This window comes from Saprolegnia parasitica, assembly GCF_000151545.1.
Source record: "Saprolegnia parasitica CBS 223.65 unplaced genomic scaffold supercont2.38, whole genome shotgun sequence".
In the NCBI taxonomy this organism is placed as follows: domain Eukaryota; phylum Oomycota; class Saprolegniomycetes; order Saprolegniales; family Saprolegniaceae; genus Saprolegnia; species Saprolegnia parasitica.
The window spans coordinates 232054-251072 of NW_012156432.1; the positions used below are offsets into that span (position 1 = coordinate 232054).

The following is a 19019-nucleotide window of genomic DNA, read 5'->3' on the forward strand; positions in this document are numbered from 1 at the left end:
AAGGCCGGGCCGGCCGGATGGTATCCGGATAGCATACGTGGCATGCTCATGGGCGATGCAATCACTGAGCGTTTCGATCGCGTGCATTCCAAAGACAAGTCCATTTGCTGACGCTCGGTACTACTCTGCGAGGAGTTGGCTACATACGACGCTCCTCAAACACCTACGGGCTTGCACCGAGGATCGAGCAACGAGCTTCCTGCAGTTGTGGTGCGTGAAAACGTGTTTTTAGTGTGAGCTATTTTCCACATCCGGATACGATGTGGTTAACGCTCGGCTGCACCGTCGTCATTGTGCCCCGGTGTACAAAGAATATCAGACCACAACGCCCGCGTAATACATCTTCCGCAATGCGCTAGGCTCACGCTTTCAGGAGACAACGTGTCGGCTGCTGCTTGTCGTCGCCTTCATGGACCATGTGTGTCTCGGTATTGCCCGACCTGTTCATTCTCCGCATCCAGGCACGCCAATGTGGGACGACGGACTCTGTCGATGAAGAGGACGTTATATTCGAGGACTTCGCTGTGTTCGATGCATGCGCAGAGTAGGCAGCAATTATATATTGTAGTATGATCCTCTCGGCTCGAATTGCGCTTCGAAGGAGCTGCATAGCGTCGGCCGTTGCGTGTTTCTGGAGGACCACGTATGTACACCGGTGTACAGCAGAAAGCACCAATCAATGGCGTCGTCGCAGCCGATCGCGTGGGCCATTTCCTCAAGTCGAACGAAAGCGATGATGTTCCTGCGCCGTGGATCTGCGCCGATGGCGTCGCTTCTTGGCCGTCGGTGGTGCCACGCGTCCAAGCTGCCCAACCACATCAAGTTCCGCCTCATGGACATCGAGTTCACGCAGGTCATGGAAGGCTCCAAGCTCGTCAAGTGGTACAAGCAGGAGGGCCAGAAGGTCGGGCCGGGCGGTCCGCTCTGCGACATTGAGACCCCCGAGCTCATCTTTGGCATGGAGACGGACGACGCGGGCTACCTCGCCAAGATCTGTACGCGACCCAAGTCTAGTGAGGTTGGCTAATGCTGCGTTGTAGTCGTCCCTGCCGGCGCCGAGAACGTTCGACCGAACCAGGTCCTCGCCGTGATCGTGCCCAAGGAGGAAGACATTGCGCCGTTCATCCAAGCCCTCGCCGAGAACCCGAGTGAGATCGAAGGTACGCCTCTGCGTGCCTCTTGTACTCATCGATGAATGGAACAGAGTACAAGCCGTCGACGCCCGTGGTCGTGGACCCGACAACAATCACGGACGGGTCGGACCTCCTGCGCGTGCTGAGTCAGCTCAACAAGGAAGGCGCGTTCCCGAGCGAGAGCGACTACAAGGTTCTGAAATCGCTCGCGCGCAAGAACGACGCCGAGCTCCTCCGCGTCTACAGCGGCAGCTTCCTCGCCGAAGGCGGCGCCGCCTTTGACAAGGAGTTCTTTGTCGAAAACTGCTTGGATCTCGTCGAAGAGCATGCGGCCGACCATGTCTAATCACGCCAATCATCCAAAGCTCCATCGAGCGGTTTTCGCTGCATCTAACATCTACTCTTCCTACCCATCATCCGTGTGGCCGTCCAACTCGACGACCGGCGTTCATGCACCGCACCTCAAACCAGTCAAAGACAGGACTCATCTTACACATGCAGTCGCGTTGATGTACGATTCGACCACTAGCATGGGCGCGGCGAGGAGGCAACCTATGCAGACAGCGGCGGCACGATGTTAGGAATGCAGGACTCTGGCTCGGAACGCAAAGACGGTCTTCACAGAACGACACGTAGAGACGGAACACGGAGGCCGAGTTCATGCCGGCCGCATCGCGACCGAATCATGGTGTATTACAAGGATTGGGTGGCTAGAAAGCAAACGCGCGCCGCTCGAGCGCGTGCCAAAGGACGAGTGTATGTCGCATAACTTAGTTCTTCGGGGCGTTCGAGTTGGGGCCGACCTTCTTGCCGCCGGCGTTGGCGACAACGTTGACGAAGCGGCGGTTGTACTGGATGCGCTTCTTGGCGCGGCCCGCACGCTGCTTCTTCTTGTCCTCGGCCTTGGCGACCTTGGGGGTCTGGTTCTTGACCTTACCGGCACGCGACAGCGAACCGTGCACCTTACCACCACCACGCAGGCGAAGGACGAGGTGGAGCGTCGACTCCTTCTGGATGTTGTAGTCGCTCAACGTGCGGCCATCCTCGAGCTGCTTGCCGGCGAAGATGAGGCGCTGCTGATCCGGCGGGATACCTTCCTTGTCCTGGATCTTCTGCTTGACGTTGTCAATCGAGTCGGAGGGCTCGACGTCGAGCGTGATGGTCTTGCCAGTCAAAGTCTTGACGAAAATCTGCATATTGCTTTCTACGTTCTTCGTCCCTTGTAAAAATAACACATCGCCAAAGCCGCTTCCCCAAAGCCGATGCAAGCCAACCAACCACTGCATATTCTGCACCAGTCAACGATATCCGGATATTCCGTCCTTTTATCCGGCCACCTACCCCTTCCGTGCGCTGATTGGCCATTCTCGCACCAATCATGCACCGACGCCGACACCGCCGCCGGCCGCGGCCGCGCGAGGGCCGCCGGTACGCACCGCAGCAGTCCCGATGGTCGCTGCGTCGAAGACAGGACGTGCATGCGATGGGTGGCAAGGTGCCATGCGTGCTAACATCCGGTGAAACGACCGCTAGACAGAGATATCGCGGCGAGACGACCGAGGCGCGGCGACGACTGCAGACCGGTAAACAGCAAAAGGGAACCTAGCATGGGCATGCAGGCGCTTCGCCGAAAGTAGCGCATGGCCGCGCCTGCATTGCAGTATGACATTGTTGTCGTGGAGCTGCGAGAAGCGACGTTCTTGCAGATACATCGCGAGAGGCTGGAGGAAGGGCCGCGACGACGGCGGTATGCAGCCACCGAGCACGATTGAGCAATCGTCATGTAGTACATGCGTTGGGCTGGGAGCACGAGTCGCAGTAGCTCGCACGTACTAGTGCATGGAGCGCATGGTCTTTGCATGCCGTTTCGTGCTAGCAGTTGCAAGCGCGCAATGGACAGCGACGAAGAGGCGGAAGAGATCGCGTCCGACGATGGCGACTTTAGCGTCCAAGACCGCGACGACGATGCGTACAGCGTCGAGTTTGAAGACGACTTTGAAACGCCGTCGCCGCCCAAGGCCAAGGCGAAAGCACCGCCACCGAGAGCCCCGCCTGTCAAAGCGCCACCGCCGCCGAAAAGCGAGACCAGCGAGTACGACAACGACTACGACGATGACTTTGAGAACGACGACGCCAAGTCGGAAGCCGCCAAGTCGGATGCCTACGGCGATGCGTCGTTCGAGAACGACAGCCGCGCGAGCAGCCCGCGGCACCACGTCAACCTCTCCGTGCCGACGCGGCCACCGTCACCAACGCACGCATCGCCCGACCCTGTGCTCCTTCTCAAGCAGCAAGCCGCGCAGCAGTCGCCCGGAAAGCTCAGAATCCTCGAGCGCATCGATGAGGCGCCTCCTGCCGTGACCAACACGAGTGCCTCCAACAAGTACATTCGGCAACTCGAAGCGCAGCTGCTCGATGAGAACGAGGCACTCAAGCACGAGCATGCCATGGCGTTGCGTGCGGCGAGTGAGCTCAAGAACGAGCTGCGCTTCACCCAACAGCGGCACCTCGACGAGAAGCGACTGCGCCAGGAGAAATTCCAGCTCAAGAAGAAGCGGGCCGACGAGCGCCGACTCCAGCACGAGCTCTTGCTCCAGACAACGAAGAATGCGCTCACCGACCTCGAGCTCAAGTACGTGACGCTCGAGGCGTCGTTCGTGGCCAAGGTGATACACACCAGCGCACCACGCAACCAACCAAGTACACAATGGTTGCCATCTAGGTGGCCGAGTGCGAAGCCCTCCACGCCAAACTCGAGGTGACGGAGCGCGATCGACGCACGCTGGAAGAGCGTCAATTGCAGCTCTCCGAAATGTACCAGAATTGCCTCGGTGATTTGCACAGCGGCAACGCCAAGCTCGAAGCCGCCGTTGACGCCCGGCAGGCGACGCAGCAAAAGTACGAGCAGGCGCTATTGGACCACCGGGTGGCGATCCAAGTCGTCGAGCAGCGATGTGCGATCCAGCTCCAATGCATGCAGGTTTGCTCGTTGCACTCCCGTCCCGTCCTCTGACACCAGGTGTAGGAGACGCTGCAAAAGACCTTGAATGAACGAGACGTCGAGAAGGTTGCGCTGCCCGAGAACCACCGGCTCATCGTCGAGGCCCAGCGCGAACGCTTCGAGAAGCTTGAGGCTGCCGTGCTGCAAGAGAAGAAGGACCTCGAAGCCGCGTTTCGGCGCGAGCGCGAGCGATACGAGAAGGTTCTACCCCTCAAAGACAAAAAGAAGTAGTCGAACGCGATGGTTTAGAGCTTGGCAATGGCCAACGAGCTGCGCATCCAGGCTGAAGAGCGCGCCGATACGCGCATCCGAGACGAAGCCATGAAGGTCCGCCACACAAATCCGCAAGAGGTCCCATACATTTAGCGTAGATTTACAGAGAGCGCGACGCGATCGACGAGCAACGGCGGCAGCTTCTCTCAAGCCTGGCGATTCAGAATGCCCGACTCGACGACGAGCGTGGCAAACTCGAGGCCCTTCGCACGCAGCTCGAAGAGAAACGACTCAAGCTCGTACGTCCGCACGGGCGTTCAATATACAAGTGTTGTGACCTAGGTCCACGACGAGCTCCACGTCGAAGCGTTGGCCAAGTCCAACAACACCCGACTCCTCGAGCTCACGCGCGACGAAGACGTCATCAATCGTCGCAAGCGCGAGCTCCTCGACCTCAGCGCCACAACACTCGAGAAATCCAAAAACTATTCGGTAGGATTGTGTTCCTTCCACCGTACTACTCTATGCACGAGGGGCTTGATAGCAAGTCGTGCGAGAGCTGGACGAGAAGAAGGTGCTGCTCGAAGAGCTCAAGATCAAGTACGACCAGCTCGTGGCCTCGACGAAACAACGCACGACCGACGCCGACCAGAAGAGAGAGGCGCTTGAACGGGAAAAGGCCGCGCTCGACCGGTCGGCCTACCAGCTGCACCAAGACAAGCTCCAGCTCGCAAAGCAGCGCCTCGAAGCGCGCCAAATGCTCGATGGAACGCGCAAATTGGACGGACTTTTGCGGCAACAAGCCGCGTTGAGCTACCAGCCACACGTCATGTATGCGAGTCCGCCGCCGCCAGCATACTACGCACAGCGCCCACAAATGGCACCGGCACCATTTTTCATCCCGCAGCACACGGACATGCCCAAGCTCGCCCAGTTCCTCGCCACATGGGACGAGTTCAATACGCGACCTGGCTTTGAAAAGTCACCTGACGTCGTCTTTGATGCGAGCAGTAGTAACCAAGCCCTTTGAACGCCACATTTCGGTCCCGCACAACCGTTGCCATGGTCTCTGCTTGCCGTCGGGTTGCGTTGGCGGGTTAGGAGTAACCCACGTCTCGGCATGGCGAATGCCTGTACACTCGATGCAGCCAGGCACCAAGTACTGGTGGTCATTTTGGCATTGGGTTAGGCGGATGATTGCGCTTGCCGTCTCGTCCGTGCATCCCCACGACCGCAGTGAGACCCCATCCAGTGCGTCGCCGGTCACAAGCCTCAAGGCGTTTGCGAAAGAAGGCTGCCAGGACGTTGGGACAAACCTCAGACCCGTGGTCGCCTCGGAGAGCAGCGTTTGTGCGTGGCGTGATCTACAATGATCACCATCTCAACCTTGTGCTCCGCCCGGATGATGACGCTGGGCTAGCGATTCGGACTCCGTTTGGGTTGTACGGCCACGAGCACGAGTCGACTATGATGTCGAATCTAGATGACCTTTCAGGCAGATCTATCATTGCATTACAGTCTATACTGTCCTTCGCCACGCAGTAGGACAGTGTATCCTGTGGCAATCATCCCGTGCGTGTTTGTTGAGGCTCTTCTTGCCACCATGTCGGTCGGTGGATGACACGCGCAGCAGGAGCGCTAGTACTCGATGAGCCATCATCCATCTTTGCCAAGCAGATCTCGTTCATTTGATCTTGTCTGCCGCGCGCGGTTGCCATGCGCATCAACTCCCGCGCTCTCGTAGTATCTATGCAGCAGGGTGCACGGTAACGGCCTGCTGCCGCCGACGAGCACGGCCGCATCGACGCCCACCTTGCGCACACCTGTGCTTGAAAGCCCAGGCGATGGTGCCGCACGGGCCACTCTCCTCGCTAGTATACCGGTATCACACGCCGCCATCTTACTCGCCGCGACGATCGCACAAGTTGAAGTTGATGGCGCGATCTTCGGGCGCGTGTCCCAACACCCTGATGTACATTCAACCAATGGCCTCGCGTCGCATCCGGATGATGACGCAATACGACAGGCGGTGCTGGGTGGCACGGTCGTCGAAGGCAGAACCGAATTCGATGGGCCGCAACGACCTCCCGCACCCCGTGAGCGACGAAGAGTGGGCGCTGCGCTGCGAGCTCGCGGCCGCGTACCGCCTCTTCCACAAGTTTGGCTGGGACGAAGTCATTTACGGCCATTTGACGTGCCGCGTGCCCAACGGCGCGGACGACGCCGACGTCGAGAACGCGCACTTCCTCATCAACCCGCTCGGCCTCCGGTACGACGAGATCTGCGCGAGCAACCTCGTGACGATCGACATCAAGGGCAACTACATCAACCGCGGCTCGACGGGCTGGGACATCAACCACGCCGGCTACGTCATCCACTCGTGCATTCACGAGTGCCGCCACGACATGAAGTGCGTCATGCACTGCCACACGATCGAAGGCTCGGCGGTCTCGTCGATGAAGTTTGGTCTGCTTCCCATCTCGCAGCTGAGCCACGTTGCCATGAGCGCCGGCGTCTCGTACCACGACTACGAAGGCCTCGCGGTCTCGGAAGGCGAGAAGCCGCGCCTCAAGGCCGATTTGGGCCCAGACAACAAGCTCTTCATTCTGCGCAACCACGGGCTCCTCACGGGCGGTGCAACGATCGCCGAGGCTTTCTTCTGGATGTACTACGCCGTTCATGCATGCAAGATCCAGGTCGCCGCGCTCTCGGCGGGCATCGAGAACGTCTCGTATGCGTCCGAGGAGGTCGCCAACCAGTTCAAGGTCGGCCTCCAGACGTTTACCAAGACAGGCGTCGGCGCCGACATGTTCAACGCGCTCAAGCGCGGTTTGCCCACGGACTATGAAAACTAGTGCGCTTCTCCTCGCCAGTGCTGTAATACATCGTCTTTTCTCCTCTTGTCGTTGGCAATAATCCACACTGGACAGTAGTTTGCAGCATACCGGTATCACGCTTAGGGTCAACGGTGCGATGAAATATATCGGCTCACTTTTTTGTGAAACGACCATGGCGGCGCATGGAACGCTGGACGAGAACATCCAGCTCACCCGCGTCTTTCGCACGCTCACGATTGAAATACCCGAGAAGCGACTCACGCGGAAGCTCCTCGTGCGGACTTGTCGTCGTCCATCACGGCCCTTGTTCATGGCATTAGCGTAGAGCCTCGAGTCCAAGATGGCTGAGCTGCGTGCCAACGGTTCGGACGCCAACGCGTTGGAAATGAAGCGGCTCGATGCCAAGTGGGCGACGACGCAGAGCGAGCGGCAGCAGCTCCGAGGTCGATTGCTGTGTGGATGCAACGCTCATCGCCGAGGATAGAGGTTGCGCAACAAGATGCGAGCCTCTTTGCACGCTCGATTGAGCGCACGGCGCTCTTCGAGGTCTATGAAAAGCTGGGGTACCCCAAGACAATGACCGAAGTCGAAGATCTGATTTGGGAAGTCAACGACGGTCTCAACGGTGCCATCTCCTGGAACGAGTACGAACGCAGCTTTGAGCGCTGCAAAGCCGACAAGTCGTGCTTGGAGCCGTCCGACTTGTTCTACTTGACGTGTTTCCTCATGTACGACCGCGACGTCAACGGCAAGGTATGGACGGTATGGCATCGCCTTGGAAGCTAATTGCTACGCGAGGTGTCGATGGACGATGCGATGCACATTCTGTACGTCGTCGTTTGCATGTGAAGGATTTTGTGGGATGCAAGTAGGTTTCTCAAGCACGGCAACAACATGGAAGACGAAATGACCGCGCTTTTTGGCAAGAGCCACTCGGACGACTATATCAACGCGCTCTCGTTCCGAACGGTGCGACTCATCGCGCGAGGGGATATTTACTCAAAGACTGTAGTTTGCACAAGCCATTGACAGACGACGAAGTGAGATCATCGACCATTCGGGCTTGACGAACCGACTACCTGGGAAAAAGGGGGCGTGGAAAGGACACCAGCAATAGCGCAAACGGCACACTATCGACGAGTACATGAAATGAATGATTGATGGGAACAGTAGAGACCAAAGACTCTACCTACTGCAATGTGTGTTCATAATAATGTACGTCACACGTGTGCCAAATGAAGTTGGCAGCCAAGAGGTCGTCAACGTGCAGACCGACAGCAAGTAGCTAGGTAGTGGAGATGTACTCGTTCTGTGCCGCTTGATCCACTGCATAAATTCTTATGACATTTTGTGGACAAACGTAGCTGGCTCGTGTGCTGATGTGCATCGACACCAGCGTTGGCGTAGTTCATAGAAACCGACACCATCTTGGTGTTAATCTAGCTGTTTGATTGGCTCGTTACGCATCTTGGAAGGGCGCTACAAAGAGATCTTCCATGCTTCCCTTGGCCAATCCGATGCGAGAATTTGAATCACGAGCGATCTTTCGCGGGCACATCGAACATATTTTGCTGCGTCGAAGCTCAGTGCGCGTGAAGAAGATACGCATTCTCGATCATGGAGCCGGGCTTTAGCGAGTATAGCGACGTCATGGACGTAGCGTGGAAGCCTGAGCCGCCCTCGTCGTCGTCGTCGCTCTTTGACGAGCGGCTCAAAGAGCTCGTGATCGAAGTCAACTTGGACACGATCTTCATGTGCGCCGTACATGGATGTCCCAAGAGCTGCAACGATGACGGCTACTGTGAAGACCACGCGGGCATGGCACCGACCTCCGTGGCCGCGACGAGCTCCGTTACAACCTTCTCCGCCTCGACGACAATACTCTGTCAGCACATCAAGTGCCGCCATGCTGCCAAGGTGTTTCAAGAGTACGGTCACTTTTGTAGTCGGCACGCCGTGACGGTGCCTTGCGGCTTTCCGCGCTGTCGTGAGAAAGCCCCCGACGGGTCCTCCATGTGTTGCAAGCACGCTGATCAAGCGCAGTCGATGCGGCGCGAGCTCGCCGCGCGGTCCCAAACGGCGCGTACGTGCCGAACCGACGGCTGCTACAAGGTGCGCCAAGGCCGCGGCTACTGCACAGCGCATGAGAAGCTGCTCATCGCGACGGGCCAGCTCGCTATCAAGATCCGCGAAGTCGACATTGCATTCACCATGTGTTGCTTCCCCGAGTGCACAAAGCATGCGCAGCGCAACCGGTTTTGTTGCAAGCATGGAAAAGAGCTCGTGCTCCAAGCCAAGTCGGTCGTCGACAAAGGGCTGACCAACCAGACGTACGAAGAGATCCTCGACGTGCTCCAGAAGAAGCTGCGACGGTGCCAATCGGTGGGTTGTGAGAAGAACGCGCGCTACAACCAGTTGTGCACCATGCACTACCATCAACGGAATCGGGCGGCCAGTGAAAGCGATTTAGCCGCCGAGGCGATAATCGCAGCACCGCCGACCCATCCGATGCCGACCGTCTCCTCCTTGGATGGTGCCGTGGGAGCGTCGGCCTTGTAAAAGAATACGACGATGACGGTTCTCGATCCACCAATGTGTTGCGTTTCACCAGACACTAGCCTAGTCCAACCGTCGTCTAAGCTTCTGCATGCAGTGTAGGTCGACCTTCATCCCAAATGCCAACGCCAACGACGTTGCGCAGAAAGCCGCCATGTTGAAGTCGCGCCACGTTCCCGAGTCGCCGGATAGTGTATCCGGAAGATGCGCGAACGCCATGGTACAATTGTATCTAAAAATAGATATCCAAATCCACAAAATACAAGATCGCCGTCCGCAGTCGGAAATAGGCTGCCGCCATGAGCCCCCGCCAGGACGTCGTCGACCAAGCGCCGCTGCTCAGGAGCGAGGCTGTGCATGCTGACGACGACGGAGCGCCGTCACCTGCGTCGGCGCTCATGGTCCTTGCCTCGCACGTCATGCGCCCGTCCGACGTCTCGATGGTGCAGCTCTACATCGTCGACCACCTGCGCGCCAGTGGCAAGACCAAGTACGTCATACACGCGCTGCACCTGGGCACGCAGACGCAATGGTCTGTGGCGCAGAGCTACTCGGCCTTTGCGACGCTGCGCGAGCGCCTCTTTAGCTGCGTGCGCTTTACGCGCTATCGGTGCCCGGGCTGCGTGAGCTTTGGCCGGATCATCGAGCGCTTTCCGTTTCCGGGCAAGAAGGTCTTCAAGCACTCGGACAAGGTCGTCTACGAGCGCTCGCTCCAGCTCGCTCGCTTCCTCGCCTGCATTATGACGCACACCTTCACATCCACCCCCAAATGCCAGATTTGCGGCGGAAAGGCATTCGAGATCACAAAAGCCTTCTTGCTCGATGGAGCAACCCCGCTAACAGCCGGCGCGACGCTCGACTCGATCGCTAACTCGCTCGAGCCGCGCCGCTTCTTTCACGAGTATTGTCGGTCCGCGAGCAAGATCGAGTGCTACCGAGGTCGTACGATCGTCAAGGTCGTTCAGGTCCAACGCGTACCGCTCTCGAACCTAAGCGTGCCCATGTACACCCCACCCATCACGGCGACCGACGGGATGACCCTCTCGCCGTCGTCCGCATCCATGGTGCGCCATCGCCAAGTGGCTGCCGTGTAGTCTGGCATCGCACTCGTGTAACTACGCTTCTCGTAATGCATGCGTGCTTGTTTAAATTGCAACGGTGATCGCGCGGCCGCCAACCATTCGATCACCTACTATCAGACGCACGTTCGGTGCTGGCTATCCCGTGAGTCGTGCGTGACTCACCTCGCGCGACGTCGTCGCGACAGCGCCCGTCGTCCATGGCCTGTCGTCGCCATGACGGACCATGGGCGCCGTCCCATGACCACGCTCGCCATCTTCGCACCACGTGTCTCGGTGCCAAAGGCGTGGCAAGGCTGCCAGATTCGCGGCGACCGGCCAAGAAAAGCTGCGTCTGCAAATTTGACGCACGGTGCGAAAGTGCCGTGCTTCAACCTGTACGTACCGTACGTACTGTACATTCATACAAAGATACAATATACACGTACATAATGTACGGTGTACGCTATCACATCATGCCTGCCGATCACTGCCGACAAATATTCCTGGACCGCGGCATCTCCCGCAGAGCGCGCTCGAGAATATTGAATATGAAATGCCTCGAGATTGGAGCTTTGAGCAGTGTGTTGTCGAGGGATGCAAGGTGGCATGAGCATGTCGCGACGAGGGAAGACCCTGTCCGTTCCACGGTGGCATAGCCCATGGCGTGCGCCCGGAGTAATAATATTACCTCACGCTCTGGAACACGGTGGGGTCCGTACTTTTTTCTCTCGCACGACACTTGCCTGGGAATCTGGTTTGCTTTTGAATTATAATACAATATTAATATTGAATATATATTTTATTGCAAACGTCCAGTGGCATTCTTCAATTATATCCGTGCCCACTCGAACGGACGCCATCATGACGACGTCCATGAGCATGAGCAGCAGCCAGCGCCTCCTGAAGACCAACTCGCGCAGCTCCATGATGGGCTCTCCGCGCTTCTCGTCGCAGACCACCATGGGCCTTGACGACATGAACATCAAGACGTGGATCCTCAACGCGAGCCCGATCGACAATGTGACCTACTACCGCATCCTCGTCCGGCGAGGTGCTACGTCGGTCATCAAGGAGTCGAAGCGCCGCTACACGGACTTTCTCGAGTTTAAAGAGAGCCTCCTCGACCTTTTTGACACGCTGCCGACGTGCCCACGCTGCGAAAACATTGCCAAGGTCGTCGCCGACTTTGAGTTTCCCAAGAAGCACTACTTTTCGTCCAAGTCCAAGGTCGTCGTCAACTACCGCATGCAAGCCTTCCGCAACTTTGTGTCGCTCGTCGTCGGAAAGGTCTTCAACCCGTCGCCCAAGTGCCCGACGTGCGGCGGCCAAGTCGTCACGCTCGTGCTGCGCTTCCTTCTCCAGAACGCGACCGTCCTCCCGGAGAACCAAGTCCCGCGCGACTCGGTGTTTGTGCGCGAAAACACGATGACGACGCCGACGTCGACGCGCAGCGACATTGCGTCCGTGAACCCGCGCGGCTTCCACAGCATGCGCCGGTCGGTCTCGGGGCCGCCGCCCGTCATGAACACGGCGCCGCAACCCGCCGCGATCCGGTCCGAGCCGGGCTTCAAGGCCACGTCCATTGGCCGCTTCTCGGTGCCCAACGAAGAAATGGAGGAGCGCTTCTCGTCGCGCGAGTCATCCATGGCCCGCCCGCAACCACCCCCAGCACCCCAACCGGAGTTCCGGTACGACGTCTCGTCGTCGAGCGCGAGCACACTCAACCGCCTCTCGTCCGAGCCCGTCCTGCGCCGCCCCGCGGGCAACGATGTGTACTTTGACAGCTTCTTGGCCGACAAGGACGACCCGATGCCCATGAAACAGTTCCTCCCGGACGATGTAGCCCCGGAGACGTCCGAGGGACCGGCCCAGCAGCACTCAGCGTCGCGCACGAGTGTGAGCTCGAGCAACGGCGACGACGAAGACGACGAAGAAATCGACTTGACGGGTCTCCACTCGAGCGTCGATCCTGTCAAGCCCGCGGCCAAGCCCGCCCCTGCCGCGTGGTCGGGCTGGGACACGACCCTCTAATGTACATGCGTGTCCTCGTACGAACCTTATATTTAATCTACGTCTGTCCACACGTGCTCTTCTGGTCGTGTCTCGCCTGCATGCAGCGTGCATCGGTCACCTTGCGCCATCAATGGAGCCTCTCAGATCTGAAGTTGGCGTGGACGCGTCTCAGATCTTAGCTTGGTTCGCATTGACCTCAGGGGTGAGCCGTTGACCTACCTGGCACATGCCCATTCGCATTGCCTTCCTTAAGCAACGGCGAGTAGCACGAGGAAGCCCAATGATGTTGCCATGCACATCATCATCATCATGCGTCGCATGACGCATGACGACCGGCCATCGATTTGTCGTTTGCCGATCGTATCCGGATGTAGTCCGGATACGCGGAATCTTCCTGTCTTTGTCAAAGCTCGCTTCGCAAACAAGACGCAGCACGATGGAGCGCGTGTACTCGGCCGTGTTCGGCGAGCCCAGCGCCCGGACGACGATCCTGCGCAACCACTCGAGCTTCTTCGAGCTGCCATCCTCCGAGCCGCTGACGCTGACGCCGGCCGTGCTCGAGAAGCACAACCACCTGCTCGAGCGCAAGGACGCCAAGGAGCGCGAGGCCAAGGCGCGGCTCGAGCGCCTCGAGTCGAAAAGTCTGAGGTTGCGCAGCTCAAGCGCGCGGTCAAGGCAGCGCTGCGTGCGTTCCTGTATGCGTACGGCGCCAAAGCAGCGACTGCGCTCCTCCTCGCGTCGCGCAAGTGGGGCATGAACACGGCATCGTACGCGGACGCGCTGCGACTGCTTTCGAAAGCCGACTCGATCCGGTTTGGGCTCTTCGTCGGCACGATGGTCGGCTCGTACCGCGCCGCCGAGGTGGTCGCCAACCGCGTGCGCGGCGTGCACCACGACGACCGCATCAACAAGGCGATCGCGGGCGCTGTCTGCGGGCTGAGCCTCCTTGTGGACGCGCCGTCGCGCCGCCCGGTCATCTCGCTCTACATCTTTATCCGCATGCTCGACATTGTGCTCCGGCACGCCGAGCAGCCAAAGAAGTTTCTTCAAGACACGTGTCATGTGCCAATCAAGTACATGACCGAGATCCTCTTTGGCTTGTGCAACGCACCGATAGTCTACGGCGCGCTCTTCCAGCCCGAGCTGCTGCCCAAGGTATTCAATGCGATCTTCTTCCCGATATGCAGCGACGAACCGACGATGATGCTAGGGGTACTATCACTGGATTCTGCAGCTCGGCAACATGACGCACGGCGGCGTCGACTACGCCATCCGCCAGCGCTGGCGCAGCGATACAGACGCGACGACGGGCGCGCTCATCCCGTTCCGGCCGTGCCAGCCTCACTTTCACTTGTACATGTTGCCAATTTGACGATATCGGACGCTGAACGAGTTGATAGGGAGTCGTGTCTCACGCATTCTGTCAAAGACTTGGTCTCGGGCGGTATGGTGCGCGCAGCCAAGGTCTACCTCCCCGTGCACGCGATCCCGTTCGTGCTTTTCCGCTCCCAGAAGCTTCAGACCGCGCCAATCGCATCCGTCTTGCACGTGGCCTATGCCACGTTGCGTTCGTCGGCGTTCCTCTCGTCGTATCAAAGCGTCGTCAAGCTCGCGATCTGCATTCCGCGCAATCTTTGCCACCGCGACTATGGCGTCACGGGGCTCATCGCCGGCAGTCTCTCGGGCCTGAGCCTTTTCTTCGAGGACCCGAAGCGCCGGATCGAGCTCATGCTCTATTGCGCCGCACGGGGTCTCGAGATCCTCTGGACCGTCCTCAAGCACAAGCCATTCGTGCGCGCCCTGCGCATCAAGCACGCCGAGGTACATGATTGCGTCCAATCGTATCAACGTATCAAGGTATCCATGTATCGTGTAGGTGCTCGTGTTTTGCCTCTCGATGGCATGCATCATGTCGAGTCCGTCGACGCACTTTAAGCCAACGTACTTGCACATTGCTCGGTTCCTCTTTGGGCACTCGGTGCTGCGCTAAGATAACTAAGACCTAATTATCCTGATGACGCGACCACCAAACGGCAATATGGACGATCCTAGTCCAAACGACCTGTCGGGACGAAAAACATCAAAACGGCTCGAGATTATTCTTCATGGAAAACACGACTAGAAAGACAGTTTGTGACCGGACGCGTGCGGGTTGCTGTGCAGAGAAGCGTGGTTGTGGTGCAGCATCGCGACGTTCTCGTTGCCGGTCGCCAATGCGCACGGAACGTCGTAGAGGAGGCAGAGCTTGCAGCTGCCGACGACGCTCTTGAGGTGCATCGAGCAGACGCTGTGGCCTTTGGCCGCAAACTTGGCGCACTGGTGGTGCGTGCACTGCGCGGCCATTTCGTGCTCAACGCACGCGACCTGCGAGAGGCGGCTCTGCGCGCAGTTTTCGTAGCAGCACTGGTTGTCCATGGCGTGGAGCCCGCAGAGACCCGGTGACGATAGCACCTCTTCGCACGCGGCCGCCGTACAAAATGTCGCCTGCGCGTGTTCGGCGCAGACGGCGGCGTCGAGCTTGGTGGTGTGCTGGCAGCCGCGGAAGCGACACGCCGCCTTGGGCTTGGTGTAGTAGTCGTTGTTCTTGTTGCTGTCCATGGCGGCGTAAAAGTAGGGGGTTTGCGGCCACGACGCGTAGCTCGTCGAGCTCGGCTTGTGGCTGCTCGGCTCGTACGACGGCGTGTGCGTCCCGAACGGATGGATCGTCGGCGAGAACGCATGCACTTGCGTCAGCACGCTGAGGCAGACGTCACACATGCTCTTGCCGCTCGACGTGACGTCGCGGTTGCAGCCCGCGCTCGCGCAGAGGCGCGTCGAGGGTGGCAGCAGCGTCGGGTAGTGCCGGCCGTACTCTTGGACGTTGAAACTCTGGTTCTCGTTGGTGGCGTGCGGACCAGGCAGGTAGTCGTAGCCCATGGCGTAGCGCGGCGCGTACGTGGGTCGCGCAAACGAGTTGTGCTGTTGGAAGCTCATGGACGTGCTGTGCGTGGGTGGCTTGTGCGCGTCGTGCCGGTACTCGATGTCCTTCTTGTGGCCATACGACGTCGGCTCGTCCAAGTGCAGCTGTGCCATCTCGACGGGCGTGTCCTTCATCCCACTCGCACCACTGTGGTTGCTGTGGTTGTTGTTGTTGTTGTTGTTGTGGCTCGCAGTATGGCTCGGGTTGGCGGCCGTGCTGTTGGGTGGGTACAAGAGCTCGACCATCGACGCGGCTTGGGCCGTCAGCGGCGGTGTGAGCGTGAAAAGGTCGTCGTTCAGCGCGGGCTTCTTGGCCGGCGTCGGCTTCTTCTTGGGCGCGGGTTGTTTCTGCTGCGCATTGCTACTGTTGCTGTTGTTGTGGGCGTGCTTGCCCTTCTTCTCTTTCTGTTCGTAGTGCTGCTTGCAGAGCCAATTGCAGTACACGGGCTGCGTGCACTTGTCGTCCGAGCAAAACTTGAGCACCTTGTCCTTGGCCGTCAAGTTGTCCAAGTCGGTCTTGGGCAGCCCTTTCTCGGCCGTGTCCTTCATGTGGAAGTGTGTTGTGCAGAGGCGGTCGCGCTGCGCGTTCTTTTCGCAGCCGGGGTGTGTGCAGCGGCGCAGCTCGCGCTGGAGACGCTGCAAGACGGCGTCGAACGACTCGGTTGTCGATTGCTGCGCAAAGGCTTGGGCTTGCTTGATGAGCTCGTTGCCGTGGATGCGGCACAAGTGGTTGCGCTGCGAGTGCTTGTTGCAGTGTGGGTAGCAGCACATGGTGTACGCACTGTTGAGGCGGCGCTTATTGATCGCGTGCGGGAGCTGGCCCGTCGCCATCATGAGTTTCTCGTGCCCGCGGCAGTAGCCTCGTCCTTGGTCGTTCTTAAAGCAGCCGGTCGTGCGGCATACCGGAATGCTCTGCGAGCGCGCCGAGAGCGCTTCGTCGAGGCCGAGCTTGTGGTGCTCGTGCTTGGCGCAGCGCGTGCCGTTGGTCGGCGCCTTCTCACGGCAGCCGGGAAAGCCGCACGGAAACACGACTGCGTGGCGATTGCAGAAAATGCCAAAGCTCTGGACGACCTTGGCGCGGTTCGCGCACTCGTGGTACGAGCACTTTTGGCCCGAGAGGTCGGTGTCAATCGGCAGCGGCGGGCTCTCCGAGACCTGGACCGGCAGCGGGTTCTTTATCTTGGCTCTCTTCGGCGCCGGCGCCTTGGCCTTGGCCGACGCCTTCCGCTTCGGCTTCCCGTCGTGCTCGTCCATCACGTTCTTATTGCAACACTTAAGGCGTGCGGCCAAATGCAAAGTGAAACGTCCGCGATGGCATACAAAACCCAAGAGTAGCATATGCCACCGTGTCACGCAAGCGCTTCACGCTGAGTGGCCATTAGGCCCGCGTATACAAACCGCAAGTCGATTTCCCCCCGAACACGAGTGGCCGTGTATCGTGCCTTTCTTTTTAAATCACACTTTTCCACTTGAGGTTTGTATTGGATTCTTTTGTATACCGCTGTCTCGTCTCGGCCCCTCGCGCCACAGGCCGTCGCAGCCGCGGGCAAGTCACTTGGCCATCGCGATCTTCTTGCTGCCCGACGCCAGCGGTAACGGCCGCCTTCCTGGGACGTTGCCGTGTACGCGGCGGTGTCACGCGGCGTGTGGGATTGAAGCAGGGGAGGAGCGACGGCGTCCTAGGCGGAACACGCCAGCACGGGCGGGCCAGCGGGCGGGACCCGGACCTCTCTGCCTCCAAGAAGTCGCCGCTTCCTGCGCCGCGACGCCACTGTGCCGCGTCGCCCGATCGGATACTGCGGCGACGCGTGCAAGATACCCGTAGATGTAACGATACAACGCGGCTTCCTCGGACGTGTATCGTCTTGCGGTCCATCCTGCGTACGGTACAGCGCGTGGCGGAGCGTACGGTGTACTGAAGCGTTTCAACTTTCAACGACGACCACGAGATCGCATGCGTCGTCCAACGTTGGGCGCCGGAGACGTCAAGGTAATGACTCGACATGGATAGGCTGCCGATCGCTTCCTGAGATGCATGTACTACATACGATCGATGGATTAGCCGGGCGAGGCGTATGCTGTCGAGTGGGTCCGCGACGAGGACGTGCACGCGTGCGCACGGTGTGCGACGGCATTTGGCTTCTTTGTGCGCCGCCACCATTGCCGCGTACGTGGTACTAGGTGCGTGTAGCAGCCATGCCAACGTCCATTTAGGGCTGTGGCAACGTCGTATGCGCAGAGTGCGCCGCGACCCGCCGGGAGGTGTACGGGCTTCTTGGTCTCCAGCGTGTGTGTGACGCTTGCTTGACCAACGGCGTCTGGGTCGACCCTGTGGCCCGTCGGGCCCTCGAGAAGCTACAGCAGGAAGAGAACAGTCAAGACGACGAGGCTTCGAGCAGCGACGAGAGCGCTGACGGGTCCAGCAGTGCGTCCAGCAGCTTTGCGGACGAGACGTGGCGCGATGCCATGGACGAGGATGGCGTCTTCCTCCCGCTTGCGCAGTGGGAGTGTGCGGTCACACGAGTGGGAGGGGCCCGGTACAGTAGTGGCAAGGTGCGTCTTCGTAGCGTTGGTCACAGAGTGTGTCATGCAAGACATCAGTGAGATCGCACCCATTGAGGACATATCCAGCCTCGAGCCAGCGCTGCCAGCGCGCATCAAGTCGGTCGAAGTGCGTTCGACGCCTTCCATGCAGCCCGACGCAGAGCCAACAACTGGTGACGCCATCGTCGTCCGACAGCCGAACCCAGATGCCGACAGCAGACGCCACAACGCACCCAAGCAGCAAGGGGCGGCGGCAAGCGACGACACTGGCTTAATCATTTGGCCTGCGACGTACGAGCCACGTGTAGCGATGCACGACACCCTGTAAATTTTGGCTAGGCGCGTCGCAGCCTCGCCTTGGTACAGGGGAATTTTCGGCCTTCACCACCATTCTGCAATGAGGAGCGGCGATGAATGATGGTATTCTCGCGTAGGCGGCGCCACAATGTCCTCCTCGCCACGCTTGTGCTTGGCCTTTTCTGTTTCCGCCGGACTCGCCCGCCCTTGCTCGTCCGCGTCGCCGCCGTCGCTGCCTACTGGTTGACGACGACCCCCAGCGACGATCCTAGCGCCACGCCTCGCTAATTGCTCGAAAATGCATGCATGTGCTCGGTTTCTTCTGCGTCGGTTGCCGTTGGGCGGTTTTGAGCGTGCGTTGGTCCCCCATTTCGAGAAGATCGCCATGGTCAACCCACCGCCGTCC

General features: G+C 59.2%; 10 protein-coding genes across 10 annotated transcripts; 9 read left to right on the forward strand and 1 right to left on the reverse strand.

Annotated features, from left to right (window-relative positions):
- The first annotated feature begins 682 nt into the window (after positions 1-682).
- SPRG_08540 (hypothetical protein) lies at positions 683-1538 on the forward strand. Its single transcript, XM_012347782.1, has 3 exons — positions 683-995; positions 1041-1160; positions 1205-1538. The coding sequence occupies exons 1-3, from the start codon at positions 734-736 to the stop codon at positions 1477-1479; spliced, it is 657 nt and encodes a 218-aa protein (XP_012203172.1). The 5' UTR covers positions 683-733; the 3' UTR covers positions 1480-1538.
- Positions 1539-2982: 1444 nt separating this feature from the next.
- SPRG_08542 (hypothetical protein) lies at positions 2983-5377 on the forward strand (the record flags this gene model as incomplete). The annotated part of the gene is made up of 7 exons (XM_012347783.1): positions 2983-3799; positions 3856-4113; positions 4159-4335; positions 4384-4461; positions 4506-4646; positions 4690-4839; positions 4892-5377. The coding sequence occupies exons 1-7, from the start codon at positions 2993-2995 to the stop codon at positions 5375-5377; spliced, it is 2097 nt and encodes a 698-aa protein (XP_012203173.1). The 5' UTR covers positions 2983-2992.
- Positions 5378-6413: 1036 nt separating this feature from the next.
- SPRG_08543 (hypothetical protein) lies at positions 6414-7249 on the forward strand. Its single transcript, XM_012347784.1, has one exon. The coding sequence runs from the start codon at positions 6417-6419 to the stop codon at positions 7200-7202; it is 786 nt and encodes a 261-aa protein (XP_012203174.1). The 5' UTR covers positions 6414-6416; the 3' UTR covers positions 7203-7249.
- Positions 7250-7356: 107 nt separating this feature from the next.
- On the forward strand, positions 7357-8359 carry SPRG_08544 (hypothetical protein; the record flags this gene model as incomplete). The annotated part of the gene is made up of 6 exons (XM_012347785.1): positions 7357-7458; positions 7510-7627; positions 7669-7937; positions 7983-8011; positions 8057-8153; positions 8197-8359. The coding sequence occupies 6 exons, from the start codon at positions 7357-7359 to the stop codon at positions 8299-8301; spliced, it is 720 nt and encodes a 239-aa protein (XP_012203175.1). The 3' UTR covers positions 8302-8359.
- A 390-nt stretch (positions 8360-8749) lies between these two features.
- Positions 8750-9775, forward strand: SPRG_08545 (hypothetical protein). Its single transcript, XM_012347786.1, has one exon. It carries the CDS (start codon positions 8802-8804, stop codon positions 9741-9743), a length of 942 nt encoding a protein of 313 aa, XP_012203176.1. The 5' UTR covers positions 8750-8801; the 3' UTR covers positions 9744-9775.
- A 231-nt stretch (positions 9776-10006) lies between these two features.
- SPRG_08546 (hypothetical protein) lies at positions 10007-10860 on the forward strand. Its single transcript, XM_012347787.1, has one exon. The coding sequence runs from the start codon at positions 10040-10042 to the stop codon at positions 10832-10834; it is 795 nt and encodes a 264-aa protein (XP_012203177.1). The 5' UTR covers positions 10007-10039; the 3' UTR covers positions 10835-10860.
- A 764-nt stretch (positions 10861-11624) lies between these two features.
- SPRG_08547 (hypothetical protein) lies at positions 11625-12888 on the forward strand. The gene has a single exon (XM_012347788.1). It carries the CDS (start codon positions 11663-11665, stop codon positions 12830-12832), a length of 1170 nt encoding a protein of 389 aa, XP_012203178.1. The 5' UTR covers positions 11625-11662; the 3' UTR covers positions 12833-12888.
- A 316-nt stretch (positions 12889-13204) lies between these two features.
- Positions 13205-14849, forward strand: SPRG_08548 (hypothetical protein). Its single transcript, XM_012347789.1, has 5 exons — positions 13205-13455; positions 13494-13969; positions 14025-14167; positions 14215-14635; positions 14691-14849. Exons 1-5 carry the CDS (start codon positions 13251-13253, stop codon positions 14802-14804), a joined length of 1359 nt encoding a protein of 452 aa, XP_012203179.1. The 5' UTR covers positions 13205-13250; the 3' UTR covers positions 14805-14849.
- A 54-nt stretch (positions 14850-14903) lies between these two features.
- On the reverse strand, positions 14904-17026 carry SPRG_08549 (hypothetical protein; the record flags this gene model as incomplete). Its single annotated transcript, XM_012347790.1, has 1 exon — positions 14904-17026. The coding sequence occupies one exon, from the start codon at positions 17024-17026 to the stop codon at positions 14933-14935; it is 2094 nt and encodes a 697-aa protein (XP_012203180.1). The 3' UTR covers positions 14904-14932.
- Positions 17027-17726: 700 nt separating this feature from the next.
- On the forward strand, positions 17727-18591 carry SPRG_08550 (hypothetical protein; the record flags this gene model as incomplete). The annotated part of the gene is made up of 5 exons (XM_012347791.1): positions 17727-17762; positions 17835-17939; positions 17987-18281; positions 18340-18443; positions 18478-18591. The coding sequence occupies 5 exons, from the start codon at positions 17727-17729 to the stop codon at positions 18589-18591; spliced, it is 654 nt and encodes a 217-aa protein (XP_012203181.1).
- Positions 18592-19019: the final 428 nt, after the last annotated feature.